Source organism: Scyliorhinus torazame, chromosome 12, assembly GCF_047496885.1.
Source record: "Scyliorhinus torazame isolate Kashiwa2021f chromosome 12, sScyTor2.1, whole genome shotgun sequence".
Taxonomy (NCBI): Eukaryota; Metazoa; Chordata; class Chondrichthyes; order Carcharhiniformes; family Scyliorhinidae; genus Scyliorhinus; species Scyliorhinus torazame.
In genome coordinates, this window is record NC_092718.1 from 88403626 (window position 1) to 88426655 (window position 23030).

At 54.6% G+C, this 23030-nt stretch overlaps 1 protein-coding gene across 1 annotated transcript in view; it reads right to left on the minus strand.

The window, feature by feature from the left end:
* LOC140387074 (uncharacterized) overlaps positions 1–23030 on the minus strand; it is a 230434-nt gene that overhangs the window by 122980 nt on the left and 84424 nt on the right. Inside the window, 1 exon segment of the mRNA XM_072470085.1 lies at positions 12621–12650. Within this exon segment, the coding sequence (XP_072326186.1) occupies positions 12621–12650 (30 nt within the window).

Genomic DNA, 23030 nt, shown 5'->3' on the forward strand with positions numbered 1-23030 from the left:
CTCCAGCCCCGCACCAACCCCGCTCCAGCCCCGCTCCAACCCCGCTCCAGCCCCGCACCAACCCCGCTCCAGCCCTGTTCCAGCCCCGCACCAACCCCGCACCAACCCCGCTCCAGCCCCGCACCAACCCCGCTCCAGCCCTGTTCCAGCCCCGCTCCAGCCCCGGTTCAGCCCCGCTCCAGCCCCGCACCAACCCCGCTCCAGCCCCGCTCCAACCCCGCTCCAGCCCCGCTCCAGCACCGCTCCAGCCCCGCACCAACCCCGCTCCAGCCCCGCTCCAGCCCTGTTCCAGCCCCGCTCCAGCCCCGGTTCAGCCCCGCTCCAGCCCCGCACCAACCCCGCTCCAGCCCCGCACCAGCACCGCTCCAGCCCTGTTCCAGCCCCGCACCAACCCCGCTCCAGCCCCGCTCCAGCCCCGCACCAACCCCGCTCCAGCCCCGCACCAACCCCGCTCCAGCCCTGTTCCAGCCCCGCTCCAGCCCCGGTTCAGCCCCGCTCCAGCCCCGCACCAACCCCGCTCCAGCCCCGCACCAACCCCGCTCCAGCCCCGCACCAGCCCCGCACCAACCCCGCTCCAGCCCCGCTCCAGCCCCGCACCAACCCCGCTCCAGCCCCGCTCCAACCCCGCACCAGCCCCGCACCAACCCCGCTCCAGCCCTGTTCCAGCCCCGCACCAACCCCGCTCCAGCCCCGCACCAGCCCCGCACCAACCCCGCTCCAGCCCCGCTCCAGCCCTGTTCCAGCCCCGCACCAACCCCGCTCCAGCCCCGCACCAACCCCGCTCCAGCCCCGCACCAACCCCGCACCAACCCCGCTCCAACCCCGCTCCAGCCCCGCTCCAGCCCTGTTCCAGCCCCGCACCAACCCCGCTCCAGCCCCGCTCCAACCCCGCTCCAGCCCCGCACCAACCCCGCTCCAGCCCCGCACCAGCACCGCTCCAGCCCTGTTCCAGCCCCGCTCCAGCCCCGCTCCAACCCCGCTCCAGCCCCGCACCAGCCCCGCACCAACCCCGCTCCAGCCCCGCTCCAGCCCTGTTCCAGCCCCGCACCAACCCCGCTCCAGCCCCGCACCAACCCCGCTCCAGCCCCGCACCAACCCCGCACCAACCCCGCTCCAACCCCGCTCCAGCCCCGCTCCAGCCCTGTTCCAGCCCCGCACCAACCCCGCTCCAGCCCCGCTCCAACCCCGCTCCAGCCCCGCACCAACCCCGCTCCAGCCCCGCACCAGCACCGCTCCAGCCCTGTTCCAGCCCCGCTCCAGCCCCGCTCCAACCCCGCTCCAGCCCCGCTCCAGCCCTGTTCCAGCCCCGCACCAACCCCGCTCCAGCCCCGCACCAACCCCGCTCCAGCCCCGCACCAGCACCGCTCCAGCCCTGTTCCAGCCCCGCTCCAGCCCCGCTCCAACCTCGCTCCAACCCCGCTCCAGCCACACTCCAGCCCCGCTCCAGCCCCTCACCAACCCCGCTCCAGCCCCGTTCCAGCACCGCTCCAGCCCTGTTCCAGCCCCGCTCCAACCTCGCTCCAACCCCGCTCCAGCCACACTCCAGCCCCGCTCCAGCCCCTCACCAACCCCACTCCAGCCCCGCTCCAGCCCCGCTCCAGCCCTGTTCCAGCCCCGCTCCAACCCCGCTCCAGCCCCGCACCAACCCCGCTCCAGCCCCGCTCCAACCCCGCACCAACCCCGCTCCAGCCCCGCTCCAACCCCGCACCAACCCCGCTCCAGCCCCGTTCCAGCCCCGCTCCAGCCCCGCTCCAGCCCCGCTCCAGCCTCGCTCCAGCCCCGCACCAGCCCCGCACCAGCCCCGCTCCAGCCCCGTTCCAGCCCCGTTCCAGCCCCGCTCCAGCCCCGTTCTAGCCCCGCTCCAGCTCCGCACCAACCTCGCTCCAGCCCCGCACCAGCCCCGCACCAGCCCCGCTCCAGCCCCGTTCCAGCCCCGTTCCAGCCCCGCTCCAGCCCCGTTCTAGCCCCGCTCCAGCTCCGCACCAACCTCGCTCCAGCCCCGCACCAACCCCGCACCAACCCCGCTCCAACCCCGCTCCAGCCCCGCACCAGCCCCGCTCCAGCCCCGTTCCAGCCCCGCTCCAGCCCTGCACCAACCCCGCTCCAGCCCCGCTCCAGCCCCTCACCAACCCCGCACCAACCCCGCTCCAGCCCCGTTCCAGCCCCTCACCAACCCCGCTCCAGCCCCACTCCAGCCCCGCTCCAGCCCCGCACCAACCCCGCTCCAGCCCCGTTCCAGCCTCGCTCCAGCCCCGCACCAACCCCGCTCCAGCCCCGTTCCAGCCCCGCTCCAGCCCCGCACCAACCCCGCTCCAGCCCCGTTCCAGCCCCGCTCCAGCCCCGCACCAACCCCGCTCCAGCCCCGCACCAACCCCGCTCCAGCCCCGCTCCAGCCCCACTCCAGCCCCGCACCAACCCCGCTCCAGCCCCGCTCCAGCCCCGCTCCAGCCCCGCTCCAGCCCCGCTCCAGCCCCCCACCAGCCCCCCACCAGCCCCACACCAACCCCGCTCCAGTCCCGCTCCAGCCCCGCTCCAGCCCCGCTCCAGCCCCGTTCCAGCCCCGCTCAAGCCTCGCACCAACCCCGCTCCAGCAGAACCTTTTTCACCCGCGGGGCTTTACCCTCCCAAACAAACACTGAAATCACCGCGTTCACCCTCCTATAAAAAGCCTAAGGAGTGGAAATGTGGAGGTTCTGGAGCACAAACAAGAACCTCGGGAGGACTGTCATCTTCACTGATTGTACCCGCCCCACCAGTGACAACAGGAGCACATTCCACCTCCTAAAATCTCCCTTCATCTGTTCCACCAGCCGAGCCAAATTCAGCTTGTGCAGCTGCTCCCACACCCGCGCCACCTGATTGCCCAAGTGCCGAAAGTTCCCCCCACCATCTGAAACGGCAACTCCCCCAGCCCCTTCTCCTGCCCCCTCGCCTGGATCGGAAAAACCTCGCTCTTCCCCATGTTCAATTTATACCCCGAGAACCGGGCAAATTCCTCCAAAATGCTCGTAATCCCCCCCCCCCCCAATACCTTCCAACAAGTTCAAAATATAAAGCAGCAAGTCATCCGCGTACAGCGAGACCCTATGCTCCATCCCCCTGTACTATTCCCTGCCAATCCCTTGACACTCTCAGCGCCATTGCCAGTGGCTCTATAGCAAAGGCAAAGAGCAATGGGGAGAGTGGACACTCCTGCCTCGTCCCCCGGTGCAGACTGAAATATTCCAAACTCACCTGGTTTGTCCGAACACTCGTCACCGGTGCCTGGTACAATAACCGGACCCAGTCCACAAACCCCTGACCGAACCTAAACCGCACAGAACCTCCCACAAATAATCCCATTCACCCAATCGAAGGCCTTCTCCACATCCATGGCGACCACCACCTCCACACTTTGTCCCTCCGGAGGCATCATTATATTGGTCAGTAACCTCCTGATGTTGGCCGACAGATGCCTCCCCTTAACGAACCCCGTCTGGTCCTCCCCAATCACCCCCGGCACACAATCCGTGATCCTTGAGGCCACCTTTGTGATGGCTACCATATTCAACTCTGCCCCCTGACTCTCCTGAATTGTTGGGAAATTACTCATGTCTTCTACTGTGAAGACTGACGCAAAGTACTTATTTAGTTCCTCAGCTATTTCCTTGTCTCCCATCACTAGATTACCAGCGTCATTTTGGAGCGGCCCAATGTCTACTTTTGCCTCCCGTTTGTTTTTAATGTATTTAAAGAAACTTTTACTATCATTCCTAATGTTACTGGCTAGCCTACCTTCATACATATTTGATCCTCTCTTTCCTTATTTCTCTCTTTGTTATCCTCTGTTTGTTTTTGTAGCCTTCCCAATCTTCTGACTTCCCACTACTCTTTGCCGCATTATAGGCTTTCTCTTTTGCTTTGATGCATTCCCTAACTTCCTTTGTCAGCCATGGCTGCCTAATCCCCCCTCTGATAACCTTTCTTTTCTTTGGGATGAACCTCTGTACTGTGTCCTCAATTACTCCCAGGAACTCCTGCCATTGCTGTTCTGTCTTTCCCACGAGGCTCCGCTCCCAGTCGATTTTCGTCAGTTCCTCCCTCATGCCCCTGTAGTTACCTTTATTTAACTGTAACACCTTTACATCTGATTCTACCTTCTTTCTTTCAAATTTGAGATTGAATTCTACCATATTATGATCACTGCCTCCTAAGTGTTCCCTTACTTTAAGATCTTTAATCAAGTCTGGCTCATTATATAACACTAAGTCCAGAATGGCCTGTTCCCTCGTGGGCTCCATCACAAGCTGTTCCAAAAAGCTCTCCTGTAAACACTCAATGAATTCCCTTTCCTTGGGTCCACTGGCAGCATTATTTACCCAGTCCACCTGCATATTGAAGTCCCCCATGATCACTGTGGCCTTGCCTTTCTGACATGCACTTTCTATTTCGTGGTGCATTTTGTGCCCCTGGTCCTGACCACTGTTAGGAGGCCTGTACATAACTCCCATTATGGTTTTTTTGCCTTTGTGGTTCCTCAACTCTACCCACACAGATTCCACATCATCTGACCCTATGTCGTTTAGTGCTATTGATTTAATTTCATTCCTAATTAACAAGGCAACCCCGCCCCCTCTGCCCACCTCTCTGTCTTTTCGATAGGTTGTGAATCCCTGGATGTTTAAATGCCAGTCCTGAACCCCCTGCAACCACGTCTCTGTGATGCCTACCACATCATACCTGCCAGTCACAATCTGGGCCACAAGCTCATCTACCTTGTTCCGTACACTGCGCGCATTTAAATATAGCACCTTTAATTCTCTATTGACCATCCCTTATTGTTTTCTTAGTGTGGTGGACCTTGGTTTACTGAGCCTTTCCATACCCTGTGTCATATTTTGTGGGATGGGGACTATCGTAACCTCTCCTGAGTTCTGTCTTTCCGTGCTTTTTTGTATTCCTAAGCAGCTATGCTTCCCACTGATTACTTCACCTCTTGGTTCCCTGACTTTCCCTTCCCCCTCCAATCTCTAGTTTAAAGTCCTATTGACCACCCTATTTACTCTTTTCGCCAGAACACTGGTCCCAGCTCGGTTCAGGTGGAGACCATCCCAACGGTATAGGTCCCCCCTGTCCCAAAACTGATGCCAGTGTCCCATGAAAAGGAACCCCTCTTTCCCACACCACTCTTTCAGCCACGTGTTAACTTCCCTTATTCTTGCCTCCCTTTGCCAATTTGCACGTGGCTCGGGCAGTAATCCGGAGATTATGACCCTTGAGGACCTGTTTTTTAATTTGAATCCGAGCTCTTTATAATCTCTAAACAGGTCCTCTTTCCTAGACTTGCCTATGTTGTTGGTACTGACATGGACCACAACAACTTGAATCCTCCCCCTCCCTCTCCAGTATCCTTTCAAGCCGGTCAGAGATGTCCCGCACCCTAGCACCGGGCAGGCAACATACCATGCGGGACTCTTTATCCTGCTCACAAAGGATCCTATCTATCCCCCTGATAATAGAATCCCCTACAACTACAACTTGCCTATTTACTCTTTCCCCTTGAATGGCCTGCTGAACTATGGTGCCTTGGTCAGCTGACTCATCCTTCCTGCAGCCCTGTTTGCCATCCACACAGGGAGCAAGTGCCTCATACCTGTTGGACAGGGTCAAGGGCTGAGGCTCCTGAGTTCCTGACTGCTGGTTCCCTTTACCTGCCTGACTTGCAGTCACACCCTGCTGTCCCTGGCCACTGGCAGGATTTAAACTACTTACTCTGACAGGTGTGACTGCCTCCTGAAACACAGTGTCCAGGTAAGTCTCCCCCTCCCGGATGTGCCTCAGTGTTTGAAGCTCAGACTCCAGCTCATCAACTCTGAGCCGGAGCTCTTCGAGCAGCCAACACTTACTGCAGATGTGGTCGCTGCAGCTCGCAATGGGATCTGCCAGCTCCCACATCAAGCAGCTCAAGCACATCACCTGACTAGCCATCTCTAATTAATTAATTAGTTTAATTTAAGTTTACGAGTTTAGCTGTGTTTGTTTTAAATTTGGGCCAGATTTGCTATCAGCCAATCAGATCACAGCTTCCCTCTGACGTCACTTTTTGGGGGGAAAAACTGGAAAACAGGAAGTAACCTTTAGGTTTTTATACTCACAGAGACTGCTCCTCCTCCTCCGAACGGCTCCCAAAATTAGGCCCGAACAAAGAGAGAGAACAAAACAGTAGGGAAAAAGCACCTTCTCCCACTCTTCACCGAATTACCTCACTGCACCAAATTACCAAATTCTCACTCTGTCTGTGTCTCACTCACTCAGGCTGTGTCTCTTTGACCAGCGCAACGCTGGTCATAACTATCCCAACCCCCATTCACACTCTAACCACCTGCTCACCCCCCACTGAACTAGCCCGCCCAGTTAGCCTGGACGCCACTGCCCATGGCGCCTAGCATCCTATCCCCCCACTAATACCCCTGGGGACAATGGCCCCCAGAAAAAACAAACCAAAAGAAACGAAACAGAACACCGTCTCCAAAGTCCAATGTCCTCCTTCTGCTTCCAGTCCATTATCTCTCACAAACTCTATCAGTCCCTCTGGCAACCCAAAATAAAGTTCACGGCCGTTATAACTCACCCAGAGGCGAGCCGGGTACAGCATTCCGAATTTTACCCCCTTCTTAAAGAGGGCAGCCTTCACCTTGTTGAACCCCGCTTTCCTGTAGGCCAGTTTCGTGCCCAGGTCCTGGTACACTCGAAGTTCACTGCCCTCCCAGGTACATTGCCTCATCTGCCTGGCCCACCTCAGGATCCGTTCCTTATAAAAACACGGTGCCACTTCCGGGTGCGGCGATGACCAGCTGAGTCGCACGTTTCAGCAGCTCCCGGTGAAACGGACTTTTGGGCTCTTGATAGGAGCCCCAACGGCAATTTTGACGGCTAAAAACACTGTGCGGTAAACCAGAAGGGAATCCCCCCTGGATACGGATGAAAAAAGGAGGAGAAAGTGGCCGGATTGCAGTGGATCCTTTAGAACAGCGGCAAGGAAGGCAAGCAAAAACCAAGATGGCGTCGGAAGGTGGCAGTTTAACATGGGGCCCTGAACAACAAGAGTTCTTGAAATGCTGTGTGGAAGAGCTCAAAAAGGAAATGAAGAAAGAGCTGTTGGCCCCGATACTACAGGCGATCGAAGGGCTAAAGGAGGAACAAAAGACCCAGGAGCGGGAGCTTCGGGTCGTGAAGGCAAAGGCAGCCGAGAATGAGGACGACATACAGGGCCTGGTGGTGAAGACGGAGATGCATGAGGCACATCAGAAACGATGTGTGGAAAGGTTGGAGGCACTGGAGAATAACGCAAGGAGGAACAGCTTGAGGATTCTTGGTCTTCCTGAAGGTGCGGAGGGAGCGGACGTCGGGGCATATGTGAGCACGATGCTGCACTCGTTAATGGGAGCGGAGGCCCCGGCGGGTCCGTTGGACGTGGAGGGAGCATACCGAGTGATGGCGCAAGGACCAAGAGCAGGAGAAATTCCCAGAGCCATAGTGGTGAGATTCCTCCGTTTTAAGGATAGAGAAATGGTCCTTAGATGGGCAAAGAAAACTCGGAGCAGTAAATGGGAGAACGCGGTGATCCGCGTTTATCAAGACTGGAGTGCGGAGGTGGCGAGAAGGAGGACGAGCTTTAATCGGGCCAAGGCGGTGCTTCATAAAAAGAAGATAAAATTTGGAATGCTGCAACCAGCAAGACTGTGGGTCACATATCGAGGGAGGCACCACTACTTTGAGACGGTGGATGAAGCGTGGAATTTTATTGTGGAAGAAAAACTGGAATGAGCGGGTTATTAAAAAGAACGTTTGAACAAAGTGGTGGGGCGAATGTGGGGGGCGAAGAGGGGGGTTAAAAAGGGGGGAAAGAGGAGTTTGTGGTAACTTTTCTCTCTTCCACAGGTGGTGATGGGGGAGGAGGGGAGGTGGAGGAGATGGGGCGTTGGCCATTGGGGGCGGGGCCAAGGGAGAAACGCTATGATAATCATGGCGGGAATAGAGAAGCAGGAAGGAGGGGGCGTCGCACGGTGCGAGCCGAGGTCACGGGGGGAAGCCGAGGTCGGCCAGAGTTTGCTGACTTCTGGGAGCAACATGGGGGGAGTAATTACGCTAGCGGGGGATCGAGCGGGGGGGTGGGGGGGGGTGGGAGGGGGGAATTACTGGGTTGCTGCTCCTGGGGAGAGGGGGGAGCTGGTATGGGAGGGGATGGGCGGGGGGGCACCGCCTGGGGGAGATACAGCTGCGTGGGAACCGGGTGAGGAGCTGGAAAAAGGGGATGGCTAATCGACAAGGGGGGGTAGGAAGCCCCCCAACCCGGCTGATCACGTGGAACGTGAGAGGGCTGAACGGGCCGAGAAAGAGGGCACGGGTACTCGCACACCTTAAGAAACTTAAGGCAGATGTGGTTATGTTACAGGAAACGCACCTGAAACTGATAGACCAGGTTAGGCTCCGCAAAGGATGGGTGGGGCAGGTGTTCCATTCGGGGCTAGATGCGAAAAACAGGGGGGTGGCTATATTAGTGGGGAAGCGGGTAATGTTCGAGGCAAAGACTATAGTGGCGGATAACGGGGGCAGATACGTGATGGTGAGTGGCAAACTACAGGGGGAGACGGTGGTTTTGGTAAACGTATATGCCCCGAACTGGGATGATGCCAATTTTATGAGGCGGATGCGAGGATGCATTCCGGACCTAGAGATGGGAAAGCTGATAATGGGGGGAGATTTTAATACGGTGTTGGAACCAGGGCTGGATCGGTCGAAGTCCAGGACTGGAAGGAGGCCGGCAGCAGCCAAGGTACTTAAAGATTTTATGGAGCAAATGGGAGGTGTAGACCCGTGGAGATTTAGCAGACCTAGGAGTAAGGAGTTCTCGTTTTTCTCCGATGTCCATAAAGTCTACTCGCGAATAGACTTTTTTGTGCTGGGAAGGGCGTTGATCCCGAAGGTGAGGGGAACGGAGTATACGGCTATAGCCATTTCGGATCACGCTCCACACTGGGTAGACTTGATGATAGGGGAGGAAACAGGAGGGCGCCCACCCTGGAGAATGGACATGGCACTCATGGCAGATGAGGGGGGGTGTCTAAGGGTGAGGGGGTGCATTGAAAAGTACTTGGAACTCAATGATAATGGGGAGGTCCAGGTGGGAGTGGTCTGGGAGGCGCTGAAGGCGGTGGTTAGAGGGGAGCTGATATCAATAAGGGCACATAAAGGGAAGCAGGAGAGTAAGGAACGGGAGCGGTTGCTGCAAGAACTTTTGAGGGTGGACAGACAATATGCGGAAGCACCGGAGGAGGGACTGTACAGGGAAAGGCAAAGGCTACATGTAGAATTTGACTTGCTGACTACGGGAATTGCAGAGGCACAATGGAGGAAGGCACAGGGTGTACAGTACGAATATGGGGAGAAGGCGAGCAGGTTGCTGGCACACCAATTGAGGAAAAGGGGAGCAGCAAGGGAAATAGGGGGAGTGAGGGATAAGGAAGGAGAGATGGAGCGGGGAGCGGAGAGAGTGAATGGAGTGTTCAAGACATTTTATAAAAAATTATATGAAGCTCAACCCCCGGATGGGAGGGAGAGAATGATGGGCTTTTTGGATCGGCTGGAATTTCCCAAGGTGGAAGAGCAGGAAAGGGTGGGACTGGGAGCACAGATCGAGGTAGAAGAAGTGGTGAAAGGAATTAGGAGCATGCAGGCGGGAAAGGCCCCGGGACCGGATGGATTCCCAGTCGAATTCTATAGAAAATATGTGGACTTGCTCGCCCCGGTATTGACGAGGACCTTTAATGAGGCAAAGGAAAGGGGACAACTGCCCCCGACTATGTCTGAAACAACGATATCGCTTCTCTTAAAGAAGGAAAAGGACCCGCTACAATGCGGGTCCTATAGACCTATTTCCCTCCTAAATGTAGATGCCAAGATCCTGGCCAAGGTAATGGCAATGAGAATAGAGGAATGTGTCCCGGGGGTGGTCCACGAGGACCAAACTGGGTTTGTGAAGGGGAGACAGCTGAACACGAATATACGGAGGCTGTTAGGGGTAATGATGATGCCCCCACCAGAGGGGGAAACGGAGATAGTAGTGGCGATGGATGCCGAGAAAGCATTTGATAGAGTGGAGTGGGATTATTTGTGGGAGGTGTTGAGGAGATTTGGTTTTGGAGAGGGGTATGTTAGATGGGTGCAGCTGTTGTATAGGGCCCCGATGGCGAGCGTGGTCACGAATGGACGGGGATCTGCATATTTTCGACTCCATAGAGGGACAAGGCAGGGATGCCCTCTGTCCCCATTATTGTTTGCACTGGCGATTGAGCCCCTGGCGATAGCGTTGAGGGGTTCCAAGAAGTGGAGGGGAGTACTTAGAGGAGGAGAAGAACACCGGGCATCTTTGTATGCGGACGATTTGCTACTATACGTGGCAGACCCGGCGGAGGGGATGCCAGAAATAATGCGGATACTTGGGGAGTTTGGGGATTTTTCAGGGTATAAATTGAACATGGGGAAAAGTGAGTTGTTTGCGGTGCATCCAGGGGAGCAGAGTAGAGAAATAGAGGACCTACCGTTGAGGAAGGTAACAAGGGACTTTCGTTACCTGGGGATCCAGATAGCCAAGAATTGGGGCACATTGCATAGGTTAAATTTAACGCGGTTGGTGGAACAAATGGAGGAGGATTTCAAGAGATGGGATATGGTATCCCTGTCACTGGCAGGGAGGGTGCAGGCGGTTAAGATGGTGGTCCTCCCGAGATTCCTCTTTGTGTTTCAGTGCCTCCCGGTGGTGATCACAAAGGCTTTTTTTAAAAGGATTGAAAAGAGCATCATGGGTTTTGTGTGGGCCGGGAAGACCCCGAGAGTGAGGAAGGGATTCTTACAGCGTAGCAGGGATAGGGGGGGGCTGGCACTACCGAGCCTAAGTGAGTATTATTGGGCCGCTAATATTTCAATGGTGAGTAAGTGGATGGGAGAGGAGGAGGGAGCAGCGTGGAAGAGAGTAGAGAGGGTGTCCTGTAGGGGGACTAGCCTACAGGCTATGGTGACAGCCCCATTGCCGTTCTCACCGAGGAACTACACCACAAGCCCGGTGGTGGTGGCTACACTGAAGATTTGGGGACAGTGGAGACGGCATAGGGGAAAGACTGGAGCCTTGGGGGGGTCCCCGATAAGAAACAACCATAGGTTTGCCCCGGGGGGAATGGATGGGCGATATGGGATGTGGCAAAGAGCAGGAATAACGCAACTGAAAGATCTGTTTGTGGATGGGAAGTTCGCGAGTCTGGGAGCGCTGACCGAGAAATATGGGTTGCCCCAAGGGAATGCATTCAGGTATATGCAACTGAGGGCTTTTGCGAGGCAACAGGTGAGGGAATTCCCGCAGCTCCCGACACAAGAGGTGCAGGACAGAGTGATCTCAAAGACATGGGTGGGGGATGGTAAGGTGTCAGATATATATAGGGAAATGAGGGACGAAGGGGAGACTATGGTAGATGAACTAAAAGGGAAATGGGAAGAAGAGCTGGGGGAGGAGATCGAGGAGGGGCTGTGGGCAGATGCCCTAAGCAGGGTAAACTCGTCGTCCTCGTGTGCCAGGCTAAGCCTGATTCAGTTTAAGGTATTACACAGGGCGCATATGACTGGAGCACGGCTCAGTAAATTTTTTGGGGTGGAGGATAGGTGTGCGAGGTGCTCGAGAAGCCCAGCGAATCATACCCATATGTTTTGGTCATGCCCGGCACTACAGGGGTTTTGGATGGGGGTGACAAAGGTGCTTTCAAAAGTAGTGGGGGTCCGGGTCGAACCAAGCTGGGGGTTGGCTATATTTGGGGTTGCACAAGAGCCGGGAGTGCAGGAGGCGAGAGAGGCCGATGTTTTGGCCTTTGCGTCCCTAGTAGCCCGCCGCAGGATATTGTTAATGTGGAAAGAAGCCAAGCCCCCGGGGGTGGAGACCTGGATAAATGACATGGCAGGGTTTATAAAGCTAGAGCGGATTAAGTTTGTTCTAAGGGGGTCGGCTCAAGGGTTCACCAGGCGGTGGCAACCGTTCGTCGAATACCTCGCAGAAAGATAGATGGAATGGAAAAAAGAAGGCAGCAGCAGCAGCCCAGGATCGGGGGGTGGGGGGGGGGGGGAGGAACCAGAAGGACTCTCAGGGTTGTTAATATATACTGTATAATATGTATAGGTCGTTGCTACAGATAATTATATATTGGACTGTTAAATTATATTTTTGGAGAGTGTTACTTGTGATAAGGCAGTTGCCAATTAGGGTTAGTTTTCATTTTTGTTATTTATTATTTATTCATTTTCTGTTTATAAAATAGGTCATTGTTATTTGTGTTGTTATAATATTGTGTAAAGGATGCACAATGTACTGTGATGGTTGACCAAAAATGTTCAATAAAATATTTAATAAAAAAAACACGGTGCCACCTCACCACCATGGCCCTGGGCGGTTCGTTACCCTGCTGCTTCCTCATCAGCGCCCTGTGCACCCAATCCACCTCCGAGGGCCGTTCAAAGGACCTCTCTCCCATCAAATTCTCCAACACCCTGGCCACATATGAGCCCAGATCCGCTCCCTCACTGCCCTCCGGCAGCCCCACGATCCTCAGGTTTTGCCTCAGGGATCGGTTCTCCAAATCCTCCACCTTGTCCTGCAGCTGCCTCTGAGTATCGCGCATCACCCCCAACTTGGCACCATCGAGGTGAGCTACTCCTCGTGCTCCCCCACCGCCCCTCCACCCTCTGGATCGCCTGGTTCTGAGCCTCCAGCCTTGTTTCCAGCGGGTTGATCCCCACCTTAATCGGGTCCCCCGTCCTTGCCAAACCCTCCAATGTCTCCTTCCTTTGCTGAGTGAACTTCTCGATCAGGAAGCCCATCAGCTGCTCCATCTACCACTGAAACGGTAGGGGCGATCCCTGACCCTCCGCCATCTTCCCCTGTGTCGCACGTCCAGCTTCTTGCTACAACTGCTCCTTTCTTTTAAAACCACTTCTGGTCCACGAATCCATCCACCGGTGGGACACCCTCTCCTTCCACCATTCCTGCACTTTTTTTCCTTAATAAATCCGCCTGTTATCCAGGGAAATGGTCCAAAAACACTGCCATGAGTGGGAGCCACCAAATGTGTGACCACTCACACTGTGGCCGCCAGTGGAGGTAAGGCAGGAATCTTACAGCGAGTAACTCACCTCTGACCCCCCCAAAGCCTGTCCACCATCTACAAGTCACAAGTCAAGAGTATAATGGAAACTCTCCACTTACCTGGATGAGTGCAGCTCCCACAACTCTCAAGAAGCTCAATACCATCCAGTACAAAGCAGCGCGCTTGATTGCTCCTCCTTTCACAGACATTCAAACCCTCCACCACCGGTGAATAGTAGCAGCCGTGTGTACCATCTACAAGATGCACTGCAGGAACTCACCAAGGTTCCGAAGACAGCACCTTCCAAACCCACAACCGCTCCTATCTCGAAGGACAAGAGCAGCAGATACCTGGGAAGCCCACCCACCTGGAGGTTCATCTCCAAGTAACTCACCACCCTGACTTGGAAATATATCGCTGCTCCTTCACTGTCGCTGGGACAACATCTTGGAACTCCCTCACTAACAGCACAGTGGGTGTACCTACACTTCAAGGACTGCAGCGGCTCAAGAAAGCAACTCACCACCACCTTCTGAAGGGCAACTAGGGATGGGCAATAAATGCTGGCCTAACCAGCGACGCCCACATCCCATAAATTAATTTAAAACACTCTTCCTCACACACGCACTCACTTGTTTCCTATCTCAAATGCACAACTATTCTCTCTCTCTTGCACACTCTCACTTTTGTCTCTGTCACACATTCTCTCCCTCTCACATGTACATATTCTCTCTCCCTCTTTCTTTCACAATCATTCACACTCCCTCTCTTCCTCACACACACTCTCTCGCCCAGACTCTCATACACTCTCTCTCACACACACTCACATTTCTTTCTCACATGCACAGTCTCCCTCACACACCCTCTCTGTTATTCTCATGCACTCACTCTCTCCCACTCTCAGACACATGCATTCACTTTCTCTAACACAAACACTCTCCCTTTCTCTCTCACACACTCACTTTCTCCCGCCCTCACACACGCATTCACTCTCTCTGGCACACACTCTCCACCCCAGTCTCCCTCACACACTCGCTCTCTCCCTCTCTGACACACTTATTCTCTCCTGCTCTCACACATGCATTCACTCTCTCACACACACATTCTCTATCTCACACACACAGTCACTCTCCCTCTCACATGCACTCCCTCTCCCTCACCCACACACTCCCTCTCCCTCACGCACACACTCACTCTCTCACAGTCGCTCTCTTTCTCTCCCATACACTCGCTTTCTCCCTCTCACACACGCATTCACTCCCTCCCCGTCCCTTACACAAACCCACTCTTTCCACCTTTCACACACAATTTCCCTCTCTCACACGCCCTCTCTCACACACTCTCTTACAAGCGCACTCTTTCCTTCTCTCCCCCGCACAATCTTTCCTTCTCGCTCCCACACTCTCCGTCTCTCATGTACTCACTGTGGTAAACCACTGTTGCACCTTTATTAGGTGATGTACGGTAGGACCTGTACTACAGGTTCGCCAATAGTCTCTGCCTGCTGGCTCCGCCCAGGAGGCGGGGTATAAATATGCGTGTCCTCCAGGCAGCAGCCAGTTCGCCAGCTGCTGTGGGAGGCCACACATCTTACAGCAATAAAGCCTCAGTTGGATTCAACTCTCGTCTTTGTCCAATTGATCGTGCCTCAATTTATTGCTATAATTTTCAAAGGATGGACCGCCGTATCAAACCGAATCGCCTGCAGCTGGATCCGCACTCAAGCGACGCCAGAAAGGACTTCCAGCACTGGCTAGGTTGCTTCGAGGCGTATATCAACGCGGTACCAACCCCTGTTCCGGAGGCTCAGAAGATTCAGATTTTGTATTCCAGGTTGAGCTCCAAAGTCTTTCCGCTAATCCAGGACACGCCGAACTATGCCGAGGGCATGACTCTACTCAAGGACAACTACGCACAGAAAACGAACACGCTCTTCGCCTGGCATGCATTTTCTGGCGAGTCCATAGTAGATTTCTGGCGGGCCCTAATCCCACTAGTCCGGGACTGTGACTGTCAGGCCGTTACGGCCACGGAACACTCAGACCTCCTTATGCGGGACGCTTTTGTGACTGGGATTGGGTCAGGCCTCATACGCCAGCGACTCTTAGAAGGGGCCACGCGCGACCTCACAGAGACGCTCGCTAGCGCTCTCCATGACGGTCGCCTTGCGCAACGTCCAGTCCTACACCCCCAGCCGCGCGGCCCACCCCTCCTCCGCATCATGGACCCCACAGTCAGCCGCCCCAGCGAGGGCGTTGCCCACCCAATATGCCTGCGCCGCACACCAGCCAGCGAACCCCGGGGGCCCCCAATGCTATTTCTGCGGCCAACAGAAGCACCCCCGCCAACGCTGCCCAGCCCACGCTGCCCTTTGTAAAGCCTGCGGGATGAAGGGCCACTTCTGCCAGGCCCGCACAGTCGCCGCTATCGCCCCCACCCCCTCGGTCATGGACAATGGGCGCTCCCATCCCACCCCTCAGACCATGTGCTGCCAGTGGGCGCCGCCATCTTCCCCTCCGCGCAACACGTGTGTTCCATGGGCGCCGCCATCTTGTTCCACCCCTGCAATGTGTGTTACATGTGTGCCGCCATTTTGTAATCCCCAAGATCTTCAGGTGCCGCCATCTTGTCTATCCCTCAGCACATGGGCACCATCAGCGTTCCAGGACCCGGGCCCACCAGTCGCCCCATCATCCGACACCAGCGACGATCAACCAAGACTCGCCTCAATGTTTATCGACCAGTCTCGTCCGCATAACCTGTCCACCGCACCCACCAGCGTGAAAGTCGACGGACACGTAACCTCCTGCCTGCTGGACTCCGGGAGCACCGAAAGCTTCATCCACCCGGATACGGAAGTCCACATCCGGGGTGTCGCTCCCGACTTGGCTCGCAGCTCTGGGAACCGTGCTTCCCCGTAAGCACGTCCGACTCCACAAGGCGGACCCATTGATGGAGAGGGTGCAGTTGCTCCACGCAAACCTCCAGTACGCCTACGTGGCGTTCCCCGACTGCCGCCAGGATACTGTCTCTCTCAGGGACCTGGCACCAGCAGGTTCCACCCCCACACCCCATGCAAACCTCCATGGGTCTACTCCCCCACATCTGTTCCATAAACCCCTTCAATTCCTTTGCCATGGCTGGCACCCTCCCTGTCCTGGATTTTGACTGGTCCAATTCTGGATCAATGTCTGTATTAAAATCTCCCCCCGTGATCAAATTATGTGACTCTAAGTCTGGGATCTTGCCAAACACCCACCTTATAAATTCCACATCATCCCAATTTGGAGCCTATACGTTCACGAGTACCACCCGCACCCCCTCCAGCTTCCCACTCACCATTATGTACCTACCCCCCATGTCTGACACGATTCTCCCTGCCTTGAATGCCACTCGTTTAATGATCAAGATCGCTACCCCTCTGGTCTTTGGGTCCAGCCCTGAGTGGAATACTTGGCCAACCCACCCCTTTCTCAATCTGGTCTGGTCTATGGCCTTCAGGTGTGTCTCTTGTAGCATTGCCACGTTTGCCTTCAGCCCCCTTAAATGCTCAAACACGCGAGCCCTCTTGACCGGCTCATTCAACCCTCCATGTAATCAGCCTGGTCGGGGGGCTTCCTGCACCGCCACCCCCCCCTCCCCGCGCCCCCCCACCGACCAGCCATTACCCGGTCAGCCTCCAGCTCGTGCCCCAACCTCCTCGAGCCCCCTTCCCTCGGGCATTCGCCATCCCCGACCTCTCATTTGTCCCCTAATAACAGTTCCTCCCCTGTCAGCAAAGCAGCTCCCCCAACCCCCGCTCCCTCCCCCTGGTAACAGCACTAGAAACCCAACCCCCCATATCAAGCTCCAACTTAACACCTGTTCGCACCCCCCCCCCCCCACCCACTGTGCTCTTCCGTGAGTCAGCTGACCCAAGCTGACTTGATAGCTCCCGCCCCTGGCACCAAAAATCTGTCTCCCAATTATTCTCTCCCCTCTCCCCCCAGTTGGACAAACATATTCAAAGCATAACATTCCCCCGGAAACAAACAGCAGAAAAAACAATGGAAAAACAGCCACGGATAAAAACAACCACAGAAACCACCCCTCTCCAACCAGCTCCCAGTAAGACAAAGTTAACTTTAGCCATTGAAACAGCCCCTTATTGCACATAACACTGCTTATTCAAACTAGCACAAAAGTGATTTTCAGCAAATCGCCACTACAATACTCTCCAAGGATTCAGTGTCTTTAATTCACCTTGTCTTTTTTCCTTGATGAAAGTCTATACATCGTCTGGTGTTTCAAAATAAAAATCTCATTCGTCACATGTGACCCACTGACGGGCTGGGTACAATATCCCGAACTTCACCCCCTTCTGAAAGAGGGCCGTTTTTGCTTGATTAAACCCAGCCAAATAAAGGCCTTGATAAATGAACAGCTCACAATTCTCCCACTTGCTGCTCCGTTCTTTCTTGGCCCACCGTAGAACGTGTTCCTTGTCCAGGAATCGGTGCAAACGTACCACCATCGCCCTCAGCGGCTCGTTCGCTCGGGGCATCTTCGCGAGGGCTCTGTGTGCTCTATCCACTTCCAAGGGCCGAGTGAACGCCTCAGCCCCCATCAACTTGTCCAGCATATTCGTCACATAGGCCCTCGCATCCGATCCCTCACTAACTTCAGGGAGGCCGACGATTCTCAGATTCTGTCTCCTGGACCTGTTCTCCAGGTCCTCCTGCTTCTCCTGCATTCTTTTCTAGCGGTCATTCATCATCTCCACCTAGGTCTCCAGCACGGTTAGGTATTCTCGTGCTCGGACACCATTTTCTCTACCTCCTGGATCGCACGTCCGTGGGTTTCTTGAGTCTGCACCGATCGAAGCCTTGATCGGGTCCAGCGTGTCCTTCTTAAGCTTGGCGAAGCATTCTTCAAAAAACTTCTCCAGCTGCTCTGTCGACCACTGTGCCGTCTCCCCGCGGCCCTGCTGCCCCGCCATGCTTTCCCGTGTTGCCAGCTCTGCTCGCGTCTTCCTTAAAGGACTTTGTTGTCTCACATGGCCACTTCTGGTCCAATTCCCCATACACTGGAGGGGGATTTCTCCTGACTATCTCACTCTTCACCAATTTATCCAATAAAATCCGGAAAAAACGGGAGAGAAAGGTCCAAAAATCCGTCATGGGCGGGAGCTATCAAATGTGTGACCTACTCCTCCATGGCCGCCACTGGAAGAATGGAAATATTTCTAAGTGTGTGAAAGATCTCTTATTCTTTCTTCTAAGTGAGTCGATAGTCCGGTTGATTGGAGGTGTACAAAATACAACTTCTTTGCCAATTATTCGCTTTAATACACTTGCATAAGAACTAAAACAAAACTTAGAAACAAAATATCAAACAATGTATTAGTTGGTTAATAACATGGCAAAGGAATGCATCAATCATAAAGCAAAAAGAAATTACTTTGAAACAAATGAATAGAATGATTCAAGAATTCGGGAAGGCAGAAAGTTGGGGACGAGTCCTTGATCACGTGGTCTTACTTTTAAGGGAATCCTTATCTATGGTCTAGTTCCTCATTGACTCTCATTGGTTTCTAATTCATAGCTGAGACTTCCTGGTTCGTTCAAATAGATGTCTGTTACTCAGAGGACAATGTATTAATCAGACATTGGCCATTACTTAAGATTGACTGGTATCAATGAGGAATAATTCAGTGTCTACGTGCTCCACTTTGCGAGAATGGGATTCTCTCACCACAGCTAGCCATCAACCTTGCTGTAACTAATTATTTTACACATTCTTATTACTGAATGCACTGGAATACAATGGTCTATTCATTTATATGAAACATTCGTCGAAACAATGTCTGAATTTCTGGAGACTTGACCCTAAAGTTCAATAGTTTATTCATTATCTGAAACAATTGCTATCTTTTCACAATCATGGCCTTTTGAATAATTCCATTCTCTAGCTATGCACTCAATCAGTACCTAAAGACATCAAATAAATCAATGGCTCAATAAATCAATAACCTATCAGTGTGGAAGTGAATGGGAACTACCATGAGCTCCCCGACGCTCGGCCGTCACCGCTATAAAATGTTCATTGACCCACTTAACGAGGCCCCATGGGCATCTCGCTGTCCTCACTCTCTTAAGGACTCATTCACTCTCACACTATCACACTCTTCTTTTCTGTCTCTCACATACACTCTCAGACAGGCTCATTCTCTCACACACTCACTTGTTTGCTTTCGCACACTCACTTTCCGTCTCAGACTCTCTCCGTCTCTGTCACTAACACTCTCCCCTTCTCTTCCACACACTCAATCTCCCACTCACTCATACACGCTCACACTCACTCTCCCTCTCACATTCACTCTCCCTTCCTCTCTCTCCCTCTATCACACTCATTGCTCTCCCTCTCTCACACTCACTCTCACTCACACTCCCAATCTCTCACATAATCTCTCCCTCTCACACTCATACTCACCCTCATGCACAATCTCGCGTTCACACTCCCTCTCTCCCTCTCATCTACACTCTCACACACTCCCTCTCTCCCTCTCATATACACGCACACACTCACTCTTTCCCTCTCATTTACACTCTCACACTCTCCCTCTCATATACACTCTCACACACTCACTCTCTCCCTCTCATATAGACTCTCACACACTCACTCTCTCCCTCTCATATGCACTCTCACACACTCACTCTCTCCCTCTCATATACACTTTCACACACTCACTCTCTCCCTCACACACTCAATCCCCAGAGACTCATTCACAAGCATTCACTTGTTTCCTTTCTGCACAATCTCTCCTTCACTCTCCCTCAGTCACACGTCCGCTGACACATTCTCCCTCTCACACATTCACTTTCCCCCTTCTCCCTCACATTCACTCTCTCCCTCAGTCACACGTTCACTCTCACATTCTCCCTCTCACACATTCACTTTCCCCTTCTCCCTCACATTCACTCTCTCCCTCAATCTCACACACTCACTCTCTCCCTCTCTCACACACTGTCCCTGACTCATTCATTTGTTTCCTTACACACCCACTCTCACTCACTTTCCCTTTCACACACACTCACTCTCTCCCTCACTCACACACGTTCTCTGACACATTCTCTCCTTACCTTCTCCCCTTCTCCCACACTCACTCTCTCCCACTCCCACTCTCACACACATCCAATCTCGCTCTGCTTTTCTCTCGCACTCACTTTCTCAAACATTTACTCTCTCCCTTTCTCACACACACATTCATTATTTCTTTCACACACTCTCGCCCTTTCTCTCACACTCTCCCTCCTCTTCTCTCACTCACATTCACTCTCTCCCTCCCTATCTCTTTCACATACTCCCTCTCTCGTACATGAACAATCACACTCTCCCTCTCTCACTCACTCTTTCCCTCTCTCCCCCACACAATCTCTCATACACATTCCCTTTCCCTTTCTCACTCCCTCTCCCTCTCACACACACTCTCACTAACACTTTCCTTTTCTCTCTCACACACTCATACAGGATCACCAGCTCACACTCGTTTGCTTTCTCACACTTACTCTCCTTCTCTTACTCTCTCCCTGTCACTCCTGTCACTAACATTCGCCTTTTCTGTCTCTCACACTTTCTCCCTTTCTCTCTTCCACAAACTGGGCTGGATTCTCCGTTTGCCGGCACTGAAATCACGAAACGCGATTGGGCGGAGAATAGCCTCCGTCGGCAAAATCAGGGTGGGCGCCGGTTTGACGCCGAATCGGGGTGCCCCGGCACCCTGACAATGGGGTAAATGCTTTGCTCGCTGTGCGGGGTGAAAGTACAGTAGGCATATCGTTAACAGGCCTGACACCCGGGGCCTCCGAGATTCAACACCTCCGATGGGCCGAGTTCCCGATGGCGTGGTTCACTTGTGCTCTAAAGAGTCGTGAACCTGGCGTCGTGGCTGCTGAGCGAGAGAGAGGAGGTAGGAAATGGCGCGGAGTGACTGCGGGCTGCCGGCCTGGACACTGGCCATGCTGGCTGCGGTGGGGGGCCCTTGCCTGGGCCAGTGGAGGGGAGGGGGAGGAGGGGGACAGCTGAGCAGCCGGGGTGACCCCCCACAGGACTGGGGCGGTGTCCAGGCACCGGCCACCATTATGCCGTCCATCGTGCTGCGCACCGAGTGACCACCCACCTGGGCCCCTGGTTCCACACAGTGACACTGGCCAAATGGGTGCACCCACCACCGCACCCCACCCACCGCCACAGTGCGCCACCTCCGCCCCCGTCCAACTGGCTGCCACCTACTGGAGGACCCAGGGCCACACCCATGGCAGCCCTCATTGAGGGCAATGCCAGCCAATGGTACACATGGCAGCAGGGATGGGCGCCAGGACCAGGGCATCGACGGTGCCGGATACCGATGGGGCAGGAGTGTGGCGTGGGGATGGACATGCGTAGGCAAAGCCCGCATTGCCAACTGGGGCGACCGTGTAGCTCATGGAACCTGGCTGGGCACGGGAGTATGCGCCATGCTAACATGTTTTCCTTCCACTCCCTGCAGACAATGGGGTTTACCGTTCAACCAGCAATTCTGGCTGTCATTGCGATGGTCGCAGCTCTGTGAGATGCCCTGCGGCCGCCTGAGCGGTAGCTGCTCGGAGAGGAGGGGGGACCTGCAGCAGCTGAGCGGGCAGCAGCGGAACGGGCAGCAGCGGAACGGACAGCAGCGGACCGGGCTGCAGAGGAAGGGGCTGCAGAGGAAGGGGCTGCAGAGGAAGGGGCTGCAGAGGAAGGGGCTGCAGAGGATCGGGCTGCAGATGACCGGGCTGCAGATGACCGGACTGCAGAGGAAGGGGCTGCAGAGGTGCAGGTGGTGGCCACACATGTTATGTTCCTTGTATTGTTCTCCAAGATAGCAAAAGTCACAGTGTTTACAAAGAACATAGATCTATATGTTAAACCAAAGCTATTTTATTTTACGCTACTTGTAATGGTTCGCAAACTCTACTGATCAACAGTTAACAAAATAATAGCAATGAATCTATATTACAGAATTAATTATTTCTTTCGAATACAACCTGCACTCTAACTCAACCTCACACTCCCCAGCTTCTCCCAGAATGCTTAGAAACACAGCCTTTCATAAGACTACTCAGTGATGCCATCTAGTGTTGATATACATGAACATCATTTTGTTAACCCTTTACTCTCCTTAGATTATACATATCATTACAACACAGGGTGGAGGGCCGGCTGCCCACAGGCCGAGGAGGAGGAGGTGCCGAGGAGGCGCAGCATGAGGCCTCGCGTATACCGGTACGGCCTGTCATTCGAGGACCTGCCGGACCGGGAATGCCATCGGAGACTCCGGCTGAGTGGAGAGACAGTGCAACACATCTGCCAGATGATGGCACACCTGGCATCGTGGGGTTATGGGGGAGGACACACGCTCCTGGTGACCGTCACGGTGACCATCGCCTTGAACATCTACGCGATGGGGCCCTTCCAGTCGCCAAGGGGGGGCCCTCTCCTGGATCTCACAGAACTCGGCGCACAGGTGCATCCACGCTTGCACGGAGGCCCCATATACCCAGGCGGAACAATACATCCACTTCCATATGGACCAACCCCACCAGGATGCCCGGGCATTGGGGTTCGCTGCCATCGCCGGGATGCCCCGGGTCCAGGGGGTGATAGAGTGGATGCATGTCGCCCTCTGGGCACCTTTGGATAACAGGCCGCTCTACACTAACCGAAGTGTGTATCACTCAATGAACATCCAGCTGGTCTGTGACCATCAGCTGCACATCGTGGACCTCTGCGCCCAATATCCGGGCAGCGTGCACGACTCCTTCATCCTGGCATATTCGGAGATTCCTCACATGTCGAGGGGCATCCCAC